The sequence below is a fragment of the Piliocolobus tephrosceles genome, chromosome 5, assembly GCF_002776525.5.
Source record: "Piliocolobus tephrosceles isolate RC106 chromosome 5, ASM277652v3, whole genome shotgun sequence".
Classification (NCBI taxonomy): domain Eukaryota; kingdom Metazoa; phylum Chordata; class Mammalia; order Primates; family Cercopithecidae; genus Piliocolobus; species Piliocolobus tephrosceles.
In genome coordinates, this window is record NC_045438.1 from 129,607,358 (window position 1) to 129,625,855 (window position 18,498).

The following is an 18,498-nucleotide window of genomic DNA, read 5'->3' on the forward strand; positions in this document are numbered from 1 at the left end:
GGATCAAAGGATTATACCTCCATCAGCCAGTGTAATCCTTTAAAAATACGTCATATCATATCATCTCCTGCTCAAAATCCACTGTTTCCTAACACACTTAGTCTTCACCATGGCCTACAGGGCCTTACATGCATGATCTTGTCCCTAGCATCTTTATTTTCTGTCATTCTTTCCCTCCCTCCTCCCCTCTCTCCCTCGTGCCCTCTCTCCCTCCCTCCCCCTTCCTTCCTGCCTCCCTCTCCCTCCTTCCAATCCAGTCATAACAGCCTCCTTGATGTTCTGTGAACAGGTCAAGCACACTATTTGAGGCCTCGGGACCTTTGCACTTGTTTCCTTTGACTGAAACACTCCTGTTCAGATATCTACATGCCTCACTCAATCATTTAAGTCTATGCTCAAATGACAAACCTTCAGGGAGGTCTTCTCTAATACCTCCACCATTGCCTACTTTGCTTCACTTTTCTTCACAGCACTTATCAGTACCTGATATGTTATGAAACATGTAGTTACACATTTGTTTATTGTCTGTCTTTCCATTTGGAGTGTAAGCTCTAAGAAAACAGGTTTTCTTGTTTGTTTTTTCCTTTCATCCCAGCATCCCCAGTGCCTGTGACTTGAAACAGAGCAGGCCCTAGGTAAACGTTTGTTAAAGGAATGGATGACTCCGTTCTAATTTGTCTAATTTCTCGATTCAACCTCAGCCAGATCCAACAAATATTTGAGTCTTAATTGTGTGAGTGACACTTAGCTAGATACTTACAGCTTTAAGAACGTATAAAACAGCCCCAACCTGAACTGTGTCCTTTTGGGAGGGTACTGATTGGGAGAGGGCACAAGGAAACTCCCAGAGTACAGAAATGTTCTTTATCTCCATCTGGGTAGTAGTTACACAGGTGTATACATAAGAGCAAATCTACTGAGCCATACTCTCAAGATATATGTATTTTATGTTGCACCCCAATGAAAGTTTTTGTTGTTGGTTTTTTAAGGTTCTCACGTATCTAGACACAAAACGAGACAATTTTCCAACGTGGCAAGAGCAGTGATGGAGCTGCACAGCCTGCTTTGTGAGCAGTGAGAAAGTCACCCCCAGGTACTAAGATTGGCATACCCTTGATAAAAGGGTAGGATGTAGCCTGTTTTTCTCCTGACGCTGGAACGTCCTAGGGATCACGGGCCTCTCCCATGCCCTGGAACCATCTTCTCACTGTGGCGCTCTTCACTGGTGCCCAACAACAGAGATCCCGAATACAGGACGCCGGATCAGTGGGGGCTCAAGCCGTTAAGTGAGATGAAGCAAGGCAGAGTGGCCCTTGGGAGAGGGGCAATGGGGCACCCCTGTGCTTTAGACTTGGCTTGAGGAGGTGACACTTTGTCCACATGCCTGTGAAGAGAGGACGGCTGAGGACACACACCACCCGCTAGACTTCACAAACGAAGTGGACGCGGGTCACACCACTGCGCACGCGCAGCAGGGGCTCCTGCCACGCAGGCGCACGGCGGCCCGGCGCGGGACTAGAGGAGGCAACGGCTGTGCGGCTTGCGGGCGCGCGCTCCTTTACCGGCCAACGGACGCGAGGCGCGCGCCATGGAACAACGGTTAGCTGAGTTTCGGGCGGCGCGGAAACGGGCGAGTCTGGCAGCCCAACCCAGCGCTGCCAGTCAGGGCGCACAAACCCCAGGAGAGAAGGCGGAAGCAGCAGCGACTCTAAAGGCAGCCTCGGGGTGGCTAAAGCGGTTCCTGGTGTGGAAACCTAGGCCCGCAAGTGCCCGGGCCCAGCCCGGCCTAGTTCAGGTGAGAAGACGGAAACCTCCGCCCTAGGACCTGGCCTCGGAGCCACAGTCGAAGGGGCGGCCCTAGCTGCCGGAGGCGGGGCTGCTGGCCCCGCCCTCCTGCTCTAGGACTGGACCGCTCATCTCCCGCCGCATGTGTCAGCACTGTTACCGGTTTTGACATTTTCTTTCCAGCCCGCGACCGATGCAGCTCCTGATTCGAGGCAGGAGGCGAGAGTCGAGGGTCCTGGAAGAAAGCACCTCTGCCCTTAATTTATTCACCCCGAATTGAGTTATCGTGACGCCCTGTGGCTTTGGGAAACCTCTCCACAACCAAGTTGAGCCATAGCCGTCTGCTAATGGAGGGTAAAAGGTCTAATTGGATACTGATCAAAAGTAGCAGTAATTAAAACTTCATTTGATTTGCACCTGGGGCACATGCAGCTAGTAGCCCACATAGCCTGTGACTTAGAAATGCATTTGAATACAGAATTTACCAAAGTGTGGTAACTGAAACTGCGGTAGTGGCAGAAGCTTATTCAGGTTCCACAGTCAATGTTCAAGACAAAAACAGAAAGTGATTTAGTATGAAAACCTTTTCACGTTTAATTCTTTTGATAATCTCTTAATTTGCAGATGAATTTAATTTGCATCCTTTTGTGTTTTCATTTAGTTTTAACTCATCAGTAAAATGGTAAGGTGGCTTGCGGTGAGATTGAAATGTCTATGTGGAAATACAGGACAAAACGTATCAAGGGAGAAGTGCTTTGTAATAATTTGTGCCAAGTGCTTTGTTCCTCATAAGTGTAATAAGAACTAAAAAATTCCCTTTAAAATGAAAATGTAGTGGAAGAAAAGTGTACCTTGCTCGCCTTAAAATTATTTCCGTTAAGTTCATCTATTATTGCACAACATTTGATTTGAGGGAATTTTTAAAAATTAGTGAACCTATTAATTTTGATTTGATATTCTCAGTGATATACAGGATTCCAGGTGACTTGCAGAAAGGTGAAAAGAGCGCAGCAGAGTTCAAACAATCCATTTCCTTGTGTGCAGTTTGTGTTAATTGTCTTTGGATAATTTTGTTGTTGACTAGAACTTTCTAAGTACAACACTTGCTTAAGATTTTAGAAACCATTTCCCTTATTCTTTTTCTCTCTGCAGTTAAAAACAATGTCTAACCCACGCAATGAGCTTTTGACTGTATGTCTCATTTCCAAAGGAATGAGATCATTGAGTTGGACCCAGAGAAACTGAACTCAGAGAAAAACTTCCATTATTGAGAACCCAAAAGCTGATGCCCAAAGGATGAGAGGAAATGCTGGACCTCCAGTTTCTTGTTAATTGCTCTGTTTTTCATAAGGGACTCTGCCTTAAGCTCGTTTTCATTGACTGTTACCATTTCTGGGTTTGCTCTGGTGTGAAAATTCTCATTTAATTTTTTTTTCTTCAGATTCTGCCTCTAGTTTAGAAAAGAAAAATTCTAATTTACAATTCATGTCAGATAATTTTGATGGCGCACTGTAGCCTGTCAGAGATTTCTTTAGCATTCTTTTTTTAAAAATTAGTTTTTGTGTTTTAATTGAAACAGCTTTATTGAAATAAGATTTACATACTACAGAATTTATCTCTTTTAACATACAATTCGAAGATTTTTAGTAAATTTACTGAGTCATGCAACCATCACTACAATCCAACTTTAGAACGCCTCCATCACTCCAAGGAGACCCCCTCATGCACGTTAGCAGTTACTACCCGTTTCCAACCCCAGCCCTGCACAAACGTCAATCTACGTTCTATCTCTATACATTTGTCTTTTCCGGATGTTTCATGTAAATGGAATTATACAGTATGGTAAACACATTTTTCATCTATTAATTTTCATATTCAGCTAGGTTCAACATGTAGCCATAGCCAAATATTTTAAATTTTCCTTCTGGGAGTTTGAGAATATTTATCTTTTTTGATACTTACTTCTCCTTCAACTTTCTCTTTTTCGTACTGAAACAGTCTTTTAAATGATTACATTCATTGATTAACTCCTTATTTTTCCCTTCTAGCAGAAGACCTTCCTTTTCACTCTCAAGGCAGCATCCTTGGATATTAATTACCTTTTGTAAGGTACCTCTTTCTTGTGAGCATCATCTAGTTGTTGAGGCAGCAGATTTTCATGTTCTAGTTGAGATATTCTCTCCTCTACATAATCCCACTTTCCAAAGGATTTACTTGGCTTAGGTCCTTTTGTACACTTTATAAAACCGAAACCTTTTCTCTGAGAGAATTTCTTGTGTCGTGGAGTTTACTTTTTAGGGTATTGAATTTAATTTGAGCTTCAGAAAGTTGCTCAGTTAAAAACTCATTATTATCTTTTAGTTCAGAAATACCAGAACTCATTTTCTTTCTTGTAAAGAAACGTCTTGTGCTCTCTCTAAAATTCTAGGTCTCTTTTTGTTTTCACACTTTGATCGCGCTCACTTATAGCAGCAGCCAATCTAGCATGGAATGACTCAACTTCAGCTTCTAGTCTTTCCTTGTTTTGTTTTTCCTTCTCCAGCTAAGACTTGCATTGTGTTCTCAGTTTTGAGGTCGTTAAGCTGTTGACCATACTGGGATACTGTTTTTGTTAACATTTTTCCATTGAGTTTTATAGTCTCTTGAAGGTCATCATTCATTTCTTTAATAATTTCAATGTCCTTAAATATTTCTTTTCCTTTTTGAGGTTCTTATTTTTTATTGTGTATACTTACATACACAATAAAGGCAGTATCTCTCTTCAACAAGCAATTTTCATGCATCAGATCTTTCTTTTTTCTATGACTGCAAGAATCTTGACTTAAAGTATTTCTTCAAGCCTTCAATTCCATTTCTAGTGATCCGATGGTCAGTTCAAGCTGTTCTTTTACTTCAACTTCTTTCCTATGTTGCTCCACTTTCCTTTCTAACTCTTCCCTAATGTTTTCATACAACATAATGGCATTTCTTCTCATCTTCTTTTAAGGTGCATTCAAACTGTAGAGTTCTTGTTTCCATTCTACTTTTTAATATTGAACTCTGACTTCATTTCTTGTGTTTTGGATAGCTCCTTCAGTACACTAAACTCAGTTTTCATATTTTTATTGTCTAGTGTAAGTTGTTCACAGATAAATTTTTTTAAGGTCCAGGGACTTTTCACAGAAATAAATGCATTCTGGATTTCCATTAGGATATGAGAATCATTACAATCCATTCCATGTTGCTTAATGAGCATCATACACTTCTTATAATGAGGGTAAGGTTCCTCATGATCCTCTGAAGCTGTTTCAGATAGCCGAATTAAGTCATCAGGTTCATCTCTAAATGAGTTTGCTTTTTGACCTTTTTCTTTTCATTTGACATTTTCTTTGCAGGCCTAGCATGCTCTTCATTCTCCTTCCTAGGAAATTGCTGATGGTAAGGTTTTCCACTCTTCCTTTGTTGAATTAATTTATCATCATCGTCAGCAGATGTACTATCCTACAGGTTTTTTTGATACTTTTTTTTTTTTTTTTTTTTTTTACTTTTGTGCTTCTTTCTAGCTTCTTCAACCTGTGGCTATTTATTTTCACTTTCAAGCTTTTCTTGTTCTTCCTCTGAGGTCACTTGTACTTCTTGTTCTGCTTTGGATATTTGTTCATTCTTCCTTTCTATTGCTTTCTTCACAAAAGAATCTTTCATTTCCATGGTAGGCTTTAGGGAAGGATGTTTTTCAGGAGGCCCTTCTGCCTTTCCATTTACTATGTATTTTTTCCTTTTTTATATGAAGGTCCAAGTAAAGACTTTGAAACACTCTCAGGGATACTCTGCTTGGTAGTAAAAGTCAAGTCTTCATCATCTGGTTTAGGCAACACATAGTTTTTTGAAAAAGCCGAATGCAGATGCTTCAGAACTCCCAGAATCTTTTGCACTTGCTCCTCCTTTTTTCAAACTTGCATTCTTCTTGGATGCTTCTTCTGGGTTGTCATTTTGAAGACCGTTTTCAAGTATGTTTTTTTTTAATGTTGCAAAATTTGTTGTATTTGTCAGACCATCAGAAATACATAATCTTCTGCAGTCTGTTAATACATACTCTTGAGTATGGAGATATTTTGTTGAAGAAGAATGCTAACTATACCTGACAAGCCATAATGTACAACAGGCATGAGGGCTATTCTTTTCAACCTATCAACAGCATGTACATTTGCTTGTTTCTTCACTAAAATTCCACCTTTTGCTGTGTTTTGCAAACTATAGCAAGTAAAAGTGGTGTGTTTCCATGCTTGTTCAGCACTTCAGTATTCACATGGTGTGAAGGCAGTTTTTCTGCCAGTGGTGTGTTCTCATTGTAGATAGCATAGTGTAGTGCATTGTTGCTGTAGACATCCATAAGATCTGGATTGGCGCCACGTTCTAGCAGAGTGATGACACAAATCTCTTCCTGGCAATGTACAGCCTTCATCAAAGGTATCCTGTTTCGTTTGTCACCAATGTCAGTCTGGCATTTTCAGTTCACCTGGAGAGTGACTGCTTCCACATGGCCATTGGCATAAGCCAAATGTAAAACAGTCCTGTTCATCCACAGATGAAGGAATACAGAAACTCTAGGATATATGCATAGTGGAATACTCCTCAGCCATCAAACTTTAGGACATCACCCCACTTCCAGCAACATGGAGAAAGACCTGTTCATCCACAGATGAAGGGATACAGAAACTGTAGTATTCATTCACAATGGAATACCCTTCAGCCATGCACATATACTGAAATCATATCACCTGGAGCCACACAGTTGAACCTGTTATTCCCTTGATGAAGGGATGACAAAACTGAAATATATATCCAGAATGGAATACCCTTTCACCACAGAAATGGATGAAATCCATTTGCAGTCATGTGGAGAAACCTGTTCATCCACAGATGAAGGGATAAATAAACTGTAGTATATATACACAAATGGAATACTCTTCATCCAGAAAAATATAATTACATCATATGCAGCCACACTGTTGAACCTAGAAGTCATCATGGTAAATGACCTTTCCTGTCCACCCACAGCTGAAGGGATAGAGAAACCACTGTACAGATACACTGTGGAATATGCTTCAGCCATAAAGCTTTGGGAAATCCTGTCATCCACAGCCACGTGGAGAAACCTAGAGGACATTAGGCCCAAGGAAATGAACCTGGTAGAGAAAGTCCCACACCTTTTAATCTCAGGCATGGAGATTCCAAAAACTTTATCTCCTGTCCATCCACAGATGAAGGGATCAAGAAACTGTAATGTATATGCACAAAGGAATACTCCTTGGCCATCAAAATAACTAAACCATGTCATTTGGAGCAACACAAATGAACCACCGAGGCTGCAGCTGCCTCGTGCTGTGCCAAGGATGGAAGCCACTGTGGTCTCCATCTGGGCCGAGCTCTGACCACAATGATGCCTCTGCCCCCACCCGGGCCTCCCTCTGACCGACAATGCCGCCGCGTCTTTTCAGTAGTCATTGATGAGGAAGTATCCACATCCTCCTTCCCACTACCAGATTTTGCTTGGAGAAAAGCAGTTTCCCGAAATAATTCTGTGACGAGCTTCTTCCACATTAGGACAAAAATGCTGGTAACTTTTAAAAATTCCTATAGAAGCCTCCTGCTTCCCTCTCCACCCATATCCCAGGCAAGCCCCCTGCATACCACCCTGCCCCAAAACCCATTCCCCATACCCATCCACCACTCCTGACCTCCAGGCCTTGGCTCAGGCTGGCTTTCTGCTCAAAGGCTCTCCTTTGGAGTCGCCTGGCTAAGCACAGCTTTGCCTCACCCCCCCCGCCCCCAAAATCTAGTAGTTATCTTGAATTTCTCCCTTTCCCTCACTATCATTCATTCATTCAACAAAAATCTTGTCATGTGCCCACCGTGTTCCAGCCTTTGTCCTAAATCCTGGGAGACAGTGTGATTAAGACACAAGTGCTACTCTTGTACAACTTGCATTTGAGCTTGGGCAGCAGGGAAAGGAGGACAATAAACAAAACCAGATAAATGCTATGAAAGAAAAAAGATAGAACCAGTAGATTGTGATAGTGAATTAGGGGTGAGGGTAGCAGAGTACTATTTTAAATCAGCTGAGCAGGGAGAACTCACTAAGGAGGAGACATTTAACAAGAAGAAACCATCCTGGCAAAAACGGGGACTAAGCCAAGGGCACATATGGTGACAGTTTTGCTGTTTGTAGTAGGAGGGGTCCAACCAGGTGATATGTGAGGGGAAGGGAGCATTCCTCTCAGGGAACCACAAGTGCAGAGGCCCTGAGGTAGGAAGCAGCCTGATATTTGAGGTATGGCAGTGCCTTCCTTGGACCATGCCTGTGTGTGATGCAACAGTCACAAACACTTCTTCACCCAGGTTTTACAGCAGAAGGGAAGTGGTACTCAGACAAATTCCAAATGAGGCAGAGGAATGTCCGCATCTCTCCTCTTCTTTGTTTGTTCCCTTCGTCAGTTTGTTTACCACCCGCCCCCCACACCCATCTCCCTCTAGCTCCCTAACCTTTCTCCTGCCACCCCCTATAAAGGCCCTTAATTAAATAAAATGGGTTTTGGAGGAGACCATCCTAGGATCCTAGACTGACCTCATCTCTGCCTATCACTAGTTGTATGGTTTTAGGGAAATTACTTAACCTCTTAGTGTTTTCTTATCAGTAAATTGGGAATAATAATGCCTGCCTCCTGGATTTCAGGAGTTCATACATTTGAAGGCTCTCAGTAAATGGTGGCATAGGAGCATTCTTCTTTTTATACTCCCTAAACGATAAATTTAGTTGATTATGAATTTCAACATGTATATTCAAAATGTATTTTGTGTCCATCAATCCATTATTTCCATCTGACTGCTGTCACCACCCTGGTCAATGTCTGGCTCTCTCTTGCTAGGCCTCCTCCCCAACCTTTTTAGCACCAGGGGATTTCGTGGAAGACAACTTTTCTACCCGGGGGCGGGGAGAAATGGCTTCAGGATGAAGCTGTTCCACCTCAGATCATCAGGCATGAGTTAAATTCTCATAAGGAGCAGGCGCTCTAGATCCTGCACATGCGCAGTTCACAATAGGGTTCATGGTCTTATGAGAATCTAATGCCACCGCTGATCTGACGGGAAGTGGAGCTCAGGCAGTAATGCATGCTCACTGGCCGCTCACCACCTGCTGTATGGCCTGGTTCCTAACAGGCCACAAATCCATACGGGTCCGGGGATTGGGAACCACTGCTCCTGATGACAGCTGGAGCAGTCTTAAATGAAAAGTGGATTATAAGTTCCCTGCTTAGACCTTCAGCTGTTTCCCATTTCCAGAATCTTCACTGCAGCCGGCCTGGCTGTACTTGATCTGGCTCCCACCCTCCTGCCCTCCTTAGCCCTGTCATCTCATGCTACTCTCCCCCTTGCCCAGTACACTGCCCAGATGCATTCTTCTTGGGCCAGAAGTACTGTGCATGCATGTCAAATCTGAAACAGACGTTTCTTAGAGTATCAGGGGTCAGGGATGTGGCTGATAATATAAGGGCCTCTCCAATCAGACTTTCTAATCTAACCGAGGAGATACTAATTACAGTGTTGATGCTAAAAAAAAGAAGGTTCTGACAAAATAGAACTTCTGAAGCATCATAAATCAGATAACCAGTATTTGTGATCCCCTTTTAAATATTCCTGTGAAGAAGAATAGGGGATGTAACTGAAGAGATGAACTAAAAGTTCTGCTATGTATTGAGAACCTAAGTGTGGGATGCCATGTTTGGATCTGGAGACACATTGCCTCCTGGTACTTAAACAATCTGGCATCACACCTGACATGACCTATATTAAAAGAGAGACACTGTAGTACTTAATAGTTTGGTGCTCAATGAGCAGGAGAGCTAGCTGGTGCTCGGGGAGGCAGAGGGGGCACCCTCCCTGATGGCCAGGGAGGTCAGGGCTGACAGTTCATGAACTGTGCTTGCCTGGATGGAAGGCAAATAGTTGAGGAAGAAAGAGGAAGTGGATGGAATTCTAGGCCTGAGATGAGGACTGAGAAAATCTTTGGGTAATAAGACCAATTAAGCTGGAGTAGAAGGGTCATTTATGGAACAAAAGGTTGTGGATTGTGTTGTAATGGAATTGCCTAGACCACTGTGACCCACTAGTGGATGGTGAAATTAATATAGAAGATCTTGTCCCCTATTAAAAATGTTTTTAAAATAGAATAGGAAATACAAGAGAATGTCTCCGGGAGGGTGAGTGTTGACTTGTGAAAGGTTGTTGCATGTATGTATTCTGGGTTACAGTCTCAAATGTATTCCTTATTGTAGGGCATGCTCAAAGAGTTCTGAGATCAGTGGACTGGACACAGAGCTGTCTAAATACCTGTGTCTGCCATTAGCATCTGGCACAGGAGCCTGTGTACTGGCATTTCAATCTGTTGAACAAATTGAGGGCCTTGGGTTCCAGCCCAAGGAGTTTGGATTTTATCCTATAGGCAGTGAAAGTTTTTGAAGATTTGTGGGCAGGAGGATAATGGGTCTTTAAGAAAATTCATTTAGCAGTTGTACATAGGATGGCTTGGGGAGAGAAGAGATAGGAGGCAGGGAGTCTAGTTAGGAGACATTGGCTGGGTCTTGGGTGAGTGACAACGACCTGTGTAGGTTAGTCACAGGGGATGGGAAGGTAAGAGGGCCCAGTAATGGCTGTAACAGTGGTTTTTGTTTGTTTTTGAGACAGTGTCTTCCTCTGTCACCCAAGCTAGGGTATAGTGGTACAATCTCAGCTCACTGCATCTTCCATCTCCCAGGTTTGAGCGATTCTCATGCCTCAGCCTCCTGAGTAGCTGGGATTATAGTCATGTGCCACCATGCTGGCTAATTTTTATATTTTTAGTAGAGATGAGGTTTCACTGTGTTGGCCAGGCTGGTCTCAAACTCCTGAGCTCAAGTAATCTGCCTGCCTCAGCCTCCCAAAGTGCTGGGATTACAGGTGTGCGCCTGGCTGATTTTTTTTTTTTTTTTTAATGTGAAAAGGATTTTTGTTTCCTGTCTCTATTTTAGAATCATGCCAGTCATAATATCTTAGGTCATCTAATCAGATCAACAAAGGTACGTTGACTCCGACTGTGTTTGAAGCATTTGTCATGACTGTTGCATTACCAGTTATTCAGGAGTTTCTGTATGGGGCACAAATTAGCTCTTCTTAGCAGCAGACTAATCTGAAGAAATGACTCCCACGAATAAGAATTTGTCTGAATGCTGTAGGGCTTTTATTAAGTCTCATCTCACTAAGTGCTGATCAGTTTTGATTGCTGATCAAAACTGTGCTGATCAGTTGGAGCAGAGCACATAGGTTCTTTGGAGATGATTGTTTTAGAGAGTAGGGTGAGAGAATAGAAATCAATGAGCCAGCAGCCTTCTCACAGCAATGAAAACTGCCTTTTCAGATTAGTTTTGATCATCTCAGCTCCATTACCCTTTATTCTTTCTTTTGTTTGTTTGTGTATCCTAGGAAGCGCCGCAGCCCCAGGGCAGCACATCAGAGCCACTGTGGAACATAGCCATTCCTCTACCATCATGCTGGGACCAGTCTTTCCTGACCAATATCACCTTCTTGAAGGTTCTTCTCTGGTTGGTCCTGCTGGGATTGTTTGTGGAACTGGAATTTGGCCTGGCATATTTTGTCCTGTCCTTGTTCTATTGGATGTACGTTGGGACACGAGGCCCTGAAGAGAAGAAGGAGGGAGAGAAGAGCGCCTACTCTGTGTTCAATCCGGGCTGTGAAGCCATCCAGGGCACCCTGACTGCAGAGCAGTTGGAGCGCGAGTTACAGTTGAGACCCCTGGCAGGGAGATAGGACCCAGCTGTGCTGTCATGCAGCTAACTTTTGATGTGGTCTTCCTCACCACTGGCTATGGATTTGATTTCAGGTGTATAGGACCTGAAATGGCAGCTTGCAGGTTAGCTCTGTGACTGCGTGGTTCTTCTACATTCTGTCCCTGATCTTTTGCTGCCATTTGATCTTTAGTGTTGGTGAAACTCTCTAAAGTACATTTACTGTGGGTCCGATGCAATTTATAAAAATTATGTACTCAAGAAGGGAGACCTGTTTGTCTCATTTCTCATCTGTTTGGGGGATGATTTTAGAGCACTAGAAAGGCACTGGGGAGATTCTCAGCTTAAAACATCCAGCCATTGGAAGTAATGATTAGGTACATCAGGGCTGCATTGTAAATGTTCTCTTTAAGTCTTTCAACATTTATAGCAATTTTTTTTTCCCCAGAAAGTTTAGGTTGCAAGTTTTGGATTTCTTGTTTGTTTTTGTTTTGCTTCCTGCTTTAATTCTTTCATTTTCAGTTATTACTGGTATTGAAAAATAAAATATCTTCAAAACATCTCTTCAGAAATAGGTCCCTCTTCATTGCCCATCACCATCTTCCACTCTCTATTATTTTGTCACCACTCAGTAAAGGAAAGTAGGAAGGGACAAAGGACTAAGTGCAGGTGTGGGGAGGGATTTCACAAGTGGTTATTAATAGCCAGTTCAGCAAGAAGAATTGAGTGTGTACAAAGGGGAGGGCTGGAAGTGTAACTCCAGACCTGTTGGCTGCTTGAGTTGTTTCTTAGATTCTAAGGCAGCAATCCCCAACATTTGTGGCACCAGGGACCAATTTTGTGGAAGACAGTTTTTCCATGGATGGGGTGGTGGTGGAGGTGGTTTCGGGATGAAACTTCCACCTCAGATCATCACGCTTTAGAGTCTCATAAGGAGCACGCAGCCTAGATCCCTCGTATGCGCAGTTCACAATAGGGTTCTAAGGGCTTTAGAGTAAGCAGCCTTTTCATCTGGGCCTCTGGTGAGAAATTCTGTAAACAGTGATAATCAGGCTGGATTTTAATGTTCCTTCCTCTTCCGGTACAATGTTACGAGTTTGGGTTCATTAAACTCAGGCAAACTCCCATTGGGTTGGGGCTTCTCTCATTAATTCCATTTTGTGGCTAACCTTACTGTGTTTCAGCCCTTGTTGAAAATTCTTCTGATATGTGTTGCTGTTCCTCACAACCCTTTGCCCATTGGGAGTTTGGCTGTCCCTCAGAGCCATCCGGTCAAGCAGATGGTCCGTTCTAGCTCACAGAAAAGTCTTTTCTTCATGATTTCTGTCTGAACTGGACATGTAGAGAGTATGGGAAACAGATGAATCCCTATTAAACATGAAGTTTTGATTGTATTTAAGATACAATTTTGTTGACTGATTTATTTTCTTAAGGTTTTCTTAATTTTCTTGATACTTTCCTTGGACTTTTCCATTTCATAAAAGTCCCACACAAGGGAGTAATTCCCTAATCTAAGTTTTACTGCAGTGCTCAGGGCAGTAAGCATTGCTGTAGGAAAGAACTCATTTGTATTTTAAAAATGTATAATTCAAACTTTTCCCTAAAACAAAATGCCTGTAACTCTGAATTAGAAAGGTTTGATCCAATTAGTAATCCCAGTGGGGTAAAGACTTAAGCACAGAGGAGACTTGACCTGTGGGTGGGTGGACCTCAGTAGTGATTTTTGAAATGCAGCTGTTTTTGAGGTGGAGTCTAGATTGCCTCAAGCCCATCTTGCATGGGATTTTCTGTGAATAATTTTGTCACTTCGCCTCACCTCTTCCCAAAGGTGCATGTAATGATGGCATTAGGAAAAATAGGGTGTGAATCAATTAAAGGCCTGACAGGGAGAAGAAGAAAGAACAATAAGTATTTGGTGCTTTCATCAGACTATTAGCTTTAGGTGCAGCCTTGATTTCCCGAATTTAGGCCTATTGATCTCAGAATTTCCACTCATAGCCTGACCATTAACCCAGCATGCAGCCTCCATTAAAGGATTCTTCTGTCATCAGGGAACTTGAAATCCCAGAGGTAGATGCAGTCCCTGTGATAACTTTATACACGAGTGAAGTCGTTTCTGTTCAAGTCTAACAAGTAACTTGGTTTTTGCTTTTATTCATATTATCCCATCTTGCCTACTAATAGAGACTGTTAAGCGAAACTCTACATCTAAAGTTGGAAGGGACCCCAAAATGCCATCACGTGTGTTCCCCACCCCCAACCTTGGGCAGGGCCATCATTTATTCCCAACTAAAGATAATTTCTTTCTAGTGAACCCCTAAAGAAGATTCCAGGTACTTCCTAGGAGGTTCTTTATGTTTACTGAAAGCACTTTTGCCACTCCCATCCTCACCATCTGGGGTTATTTTGTCTCCTAATCTTAGTGGATGTGGAGTCCCTGGAGGCCTATGTGAGCATCCTTCATACTGGTAAACCCTTACTCAGTTCTCTCTTCTCTCTGCTCTTTAGGCCAAGTTATTGAGCTGTACCTCTGGGACTCAATCACTTTGATGCTAGCCCTGACCTAAGTTTTTCAGGTTTGAGTGAGGGTGAGTGTCCCTGTGGATGGGTGTAATGACCTTTCTCAAAAGCTTTGGAGCTTTTCCAGTGATGACAGGCATGTGTGTTTTGTGCTATTAGAGTTATGCTTTGAGTATAGGCAGTCTTCCACATTTGTCTTTTGACTGAACTGTGTGTCAGTCAAAAAGCTCTGTGCTGCAAAATCTTAGAAAGTTACACAATTGAAAGAACCAGTGACCCTCAGTTGGGCAGAAGACATCAAAATTCGAGCTATGTGCTTTTAGTTCCTGCTACTCATACCAGCAAATATTTGTAGATGCCCTGGATTTGGCGCTGCTGAGGGCACACACACAGGAGCTCCTGCATAGGATGAGCGTCCCTAAGAACCCAGGGATGCAGGGGTGGGGTTGGGATGTCATGGAGCATGTTGCCACCAGGCGGTGGCATAGAGCTGCCACTATACCTCATAGGTCCCTTCACCTCACACTTGAAAATTTACGTAATGTAGAAAACCCTCTGGGATGTTTATCTCAACCACTTGTGCTGCTTTTTCAGATTTTTTTTTTTCCAGTTTAAAATTTACAGAGGAAAGGGCTCATCAGAGGTCCTGGGAAAGGCGTAGAAAGCTACCAGAAGTGATTTATATATGTATTTTAAAATAAAACAGCAGCTCCTCTCTAGACTTAGCAGGCAGTGTTACAGTTGCTTGCACAGAGCTGAGCTTTGCGAGAAGGAGAAGGGGAATGACTAAGAATTTACATAGTTGGCAGAGAAAACCAACTGCCTAAGCCAAAGAAAGTAACTTTTGAACCATATGCTTTGGTTTCTATCACACATACTTTTATTTCACAACTTTGGAGCACTAGGATACATAAAGACTTGCATCCCATTTTCAAAAAGCTGAGAGAGAAGACAAGATGAGTGCACACAAAACTGTATTATGAAGTATAGGACACAATGTGAATGCTTATAGAGGTGTACGGTGTGTGTGTGTGTGTGTGTGTGTGTGCATGTGTTTTTTCAAGGGAGAGATCACTTGCAGTCCTAAATACTATATAGGATTTTCACCTCTACGTGAAAAATACTCTTTCCTGAACAAGTCATGGATGAACGTTTTGAAAAGTATACTCTATAGACCACCCACCTACATAGGAATCTCCTGTAGTAATGGTAAAATGCAGATTCCAGGGCCCCCACTGACTCAGAATGTCTGGGGGTAGAATCCTGAGAATCTGCATTTTAACAACCTCCCTGATGTGATCTCTGGCATAATAAAGATTAAGAGCCGCTGACATAAACCATAAATGTTAAAATAGGAAGAAAATTTAGTGATTATTAGATCCAAGCAAAGAAAATGGTTGTGCATTTTTAAAGCGAGCGATGAGGTTTGCTATTTTTCAAACTGTTCATTTGGAACACCAAAGCGAGAGAAGAAGAAAGGTATCTTTAAAACAATGAGGAACTAACTCCAAAGACTACGCAGAAATGAAACGTCCTTTATTTTTGAGGTTTTCTTTAAATGATTACAACAAGAAGTACATGCTCATTTTAGAACATTTTGGAAATACAGGAAGGAATAAAATATTGTTGTACTTCTATGCATATATTTTAGAAGTCAAGAGGTACGTAGGGTGTATAGGGAGAACATCTCCCTCCACCCTGCCATGTTTGTTCTTTCTCAAGCCTGCAAATGACCCCATCCTAAACACACTATTCTTTTGCTTGCTTGCTTTTTTCTTTTTTAGGAGTTTGAGTTTTATTTATGTGCATTTGAAGTTTTTTTGTAAGGGAGTGACATGATCCAATTTTCTTTTTTTTCTCTCTCTCTTTTTTTTTTTTTTTTTTTTTTTTTTTTTTTTTTTTTGAGAGACAGAGTCTCACTCTGTCCCCAGGGTGGAGTGCAGTGGCACGATCTGCCTCCCAGGTTCAAGCAATTCCCCTGCCTTCCCAAGTAGCTGGGGACTACAGGCATGCGCCACCACACCCAGCTAATTTTTCTACTTTTAGTAGAGAAGGGGTTTCACTGTATGCTGGCCTGCCTGGTCTCAAACTCCTGACTTCAGGTAATCTGTCCGCCCTGGCTTTTCAAAGTGCTGGGTTTACAGGCGTAAGCCATTGCAGCCGACCCCCAATTTTCATTTCTAAAAGATCATCCACGCTGTGGTGGGGAGTAGATTCTCTATGTCATTCATTCATCCATCCATCTATCCATTTACAGAGCATCTAAACTTTGCCAGTCCTGGTGCTGGACTTGGCTCATACAGATATAAGGGAGACAAGGTTCCTTTTCTCAAGGACCTCACAGTCAAATGGGGGAGGTAGCCAGTAACCAGTTACAGTGCAGTGTGGTAAGCCACACTGAGAGTATGTCATCTGAACAAGGACTCCAGCCTCAAAAGAGGATCTTAAATCACGGGTCAGGAAGGGCTTCCTGGAGGCAGTGATGCTGTGCTGAGTTTAAGGGAGGACTAGGTACTCCCCCAAAAGAGAAGGTGGGGACAAAAAGCATTTTGGTCAGAGAAAACCACCTGGGAGAAAGGTGATAATCATGAAGGAGAATAACAAGCTTGGATGCATTCTGAGGACTTGGATGTTAAGGAACAAATAAAAGGAATTGATGAGAGGCAATTCCAGAAAGGAATATTGGGTGCCTCTTGCTTTTTGAGCAAACAATATTTCTTAGTAATTACATCAGCACAAATAGAGCTGCTTCCTCCTTTTTCACAGCTACAGAGTATACCATTGTATGGATAGATTATAACTCAAGTCTCCATTAATGTATATTTAGGTCGTTTCTAATCTTTTGTTGTTGCAAACAATGTACAACGAATATCCTTGTACATATGTCATTTCAACATATGGGAATACTTCTCTGGGATAATTTCTTAAAATTAGATTTGCTGGCAAAAGGATATTTGACTGAAAATGTTGATAGATGTTGCGCTGCATAGAAGTGATTCTCATTTACATTCCTACCAGCAATGTATGAAAATGCCAATTTCCTCATATCCTCACCAACACAGGGTGTTTTCCAACTGTCTTCTGTACTTTGCCAATATCTGAGAGGTGAAATGGCACCTCATAGTTTTAATTTAAATTTCTTATTATGGGTGAACATCTTTCTATAAATTTGTGAGTCATCTGTATTTATCTGTGAACTGTTTTAGCCTTTGCATGATTTCTGTTGAGTTATTGGGAATTTGAAAATTTCATTTAGGAACTCTTCGTAAATGAAGAACATTGGCTCTTTGAATTATGCATTTCAAATATTTTTGCTCAATTTGTTCAAACTTCTTGCTGTTTTTGTTTCTGTGTAGAAATTTTTTGCTGTTTTTGTTTCTGTGTAGAAATTTTTTGTTGTCAAATTTATGTATTTTATTTTATGACCTGGGTTTTTGTCATATGGCAAAAAAATTTCCATGTTTACCCACTGCTTTCATTTTCTATATTTAAGTTTTTTATCTACCTAGTATTTATTTTGGAGTGGGGTTACAGATAAGGATCCAACTTTATTTATTCAGGCATCTATTTGTTCAGGTATCTAACTAGTTCCCTCAGGTTCATTTATTAAATAACCCAACTCTTTCGGGCTAATTTTAAACCCATCTGTATCATATACCACATTTCTTGTGTATTTGTATCTATTTTGGGCTTTCTGGTCTGTTCTTTTGCTCTGACAGCTTTTCCATATTCTAGTACTTCACTTTTTATTATTGAAGCTCTTTGGTGTGTTTTAATATCTGAATGGGCTAGACACCTCTTTATTACTCTTATTTTGGCTTTCTTCTTTAAAACTTATACTTAACATGTTTATTTTCTCCCTGTGTTCTTTAGAATTAACTTGACCAGGTCCCCAAAATTTCTCTTGATATTTTTATTGGTCTCACGTTAAATTTACAGGTAACTTAAGGAGAAGACACCCCTGTAAGTTATTGTTTTACTATTCAAGAATACGGTATGCTACCATTTGTTTAAGCCTCTTTTACTGCCCCTCAGTTGCACTTTCAAGTTTGCTTTATATTGCTCTTCCTATTCCCTGTTTATTCCTGGTTATTTTATCTTTTGCTATTAAGGTCAGTAGATCTTTTCTTCTATTATTTCCTCCAACTTGTTGTTGTGTGTGTGTGCGTGCATGAGAACTGTTGATTCTGGTATACTAATTTTGTACCAGTCCTTTACCAAATTCTCTTACTAATTATAATGGTTTTTCAGTTGATCTGCCTGGATTTGCCATGAAGGTAATTATTTCCTTTTCAAATAATGTAAAATTTAGTTCCTATTTTCCCTGGTTTTCTTTTGTTTTGTTTTGGTTTTTTTTTTTTTTTTTTTTTTTTTT

General features: G+C 41.6%; 1 protein-coding gene across 3 annotated transcripts; it reads left to right on the plus strand.

Annotated features, from left to right (window-relative positions):
- The first annotated feature begins 1,476 nt into the window (after positions 1-1,476).
- SAYSD1 (SAYSVFN motif domain containing 1) lies at positions 1,477-13,006 on the plus strand. 3 transcript variants are annotated; one of them, XM_031935641.1, is made up of 4 exons: positions 1,671-1,795; positions 1,969-2,139; positions 2,938-7,381; positions 11,281-13,006. In XM_031935641.1, the coding sequence occupies exons 3-4, from the start codon at positions 7,202-7,204 to the stop codon at positions 11,623-11,625; spliced, it is 525 nt and encodes a 174-aa protein (XP_031791501.1). In that variant the 5' UTR covers positions 1,671-1,795; positions 1,969-2,139; positions 2,938-7,201; the 3' UTR covers positions 11,626-13,006. The 3 variants fall into 3 exon arrangements, with proteins under 3 accessions (XP_023068483.1, XP_031791500.1, XP_031791501.1); XM_031935640.1 differs by lacking the exon at positions 1,969-2,139 and having other exon boundaries at positions 1,495-1,795; XM_023212715.2 differs by lacking the exons at positions 1,969-2,139; positions 2,938-7,381 and having other exon boundaries at positions 1,477-1,795.
- Positions 13,007-18,498: the final 5,492 nt, after the last annotated feature.

Bases quoted from the DNA above. Each gene is read 5' to 3' on its own strand.
- SAYSD1 (XM_023212715.2), top strand. From the start codon at position 1,589: ATGGAACAACGGTTAGCTGAGTTTCGGGCGGCGCGGAAACGGGCGAGT. The intron at 1,796-11,280 runs GTGAGAAGACGG...TGTGTATCCTAG, and splicing joins CCCAGCCCGGCCTAGTTCAG to GAAGCGCCGCAGCCCCAGGG.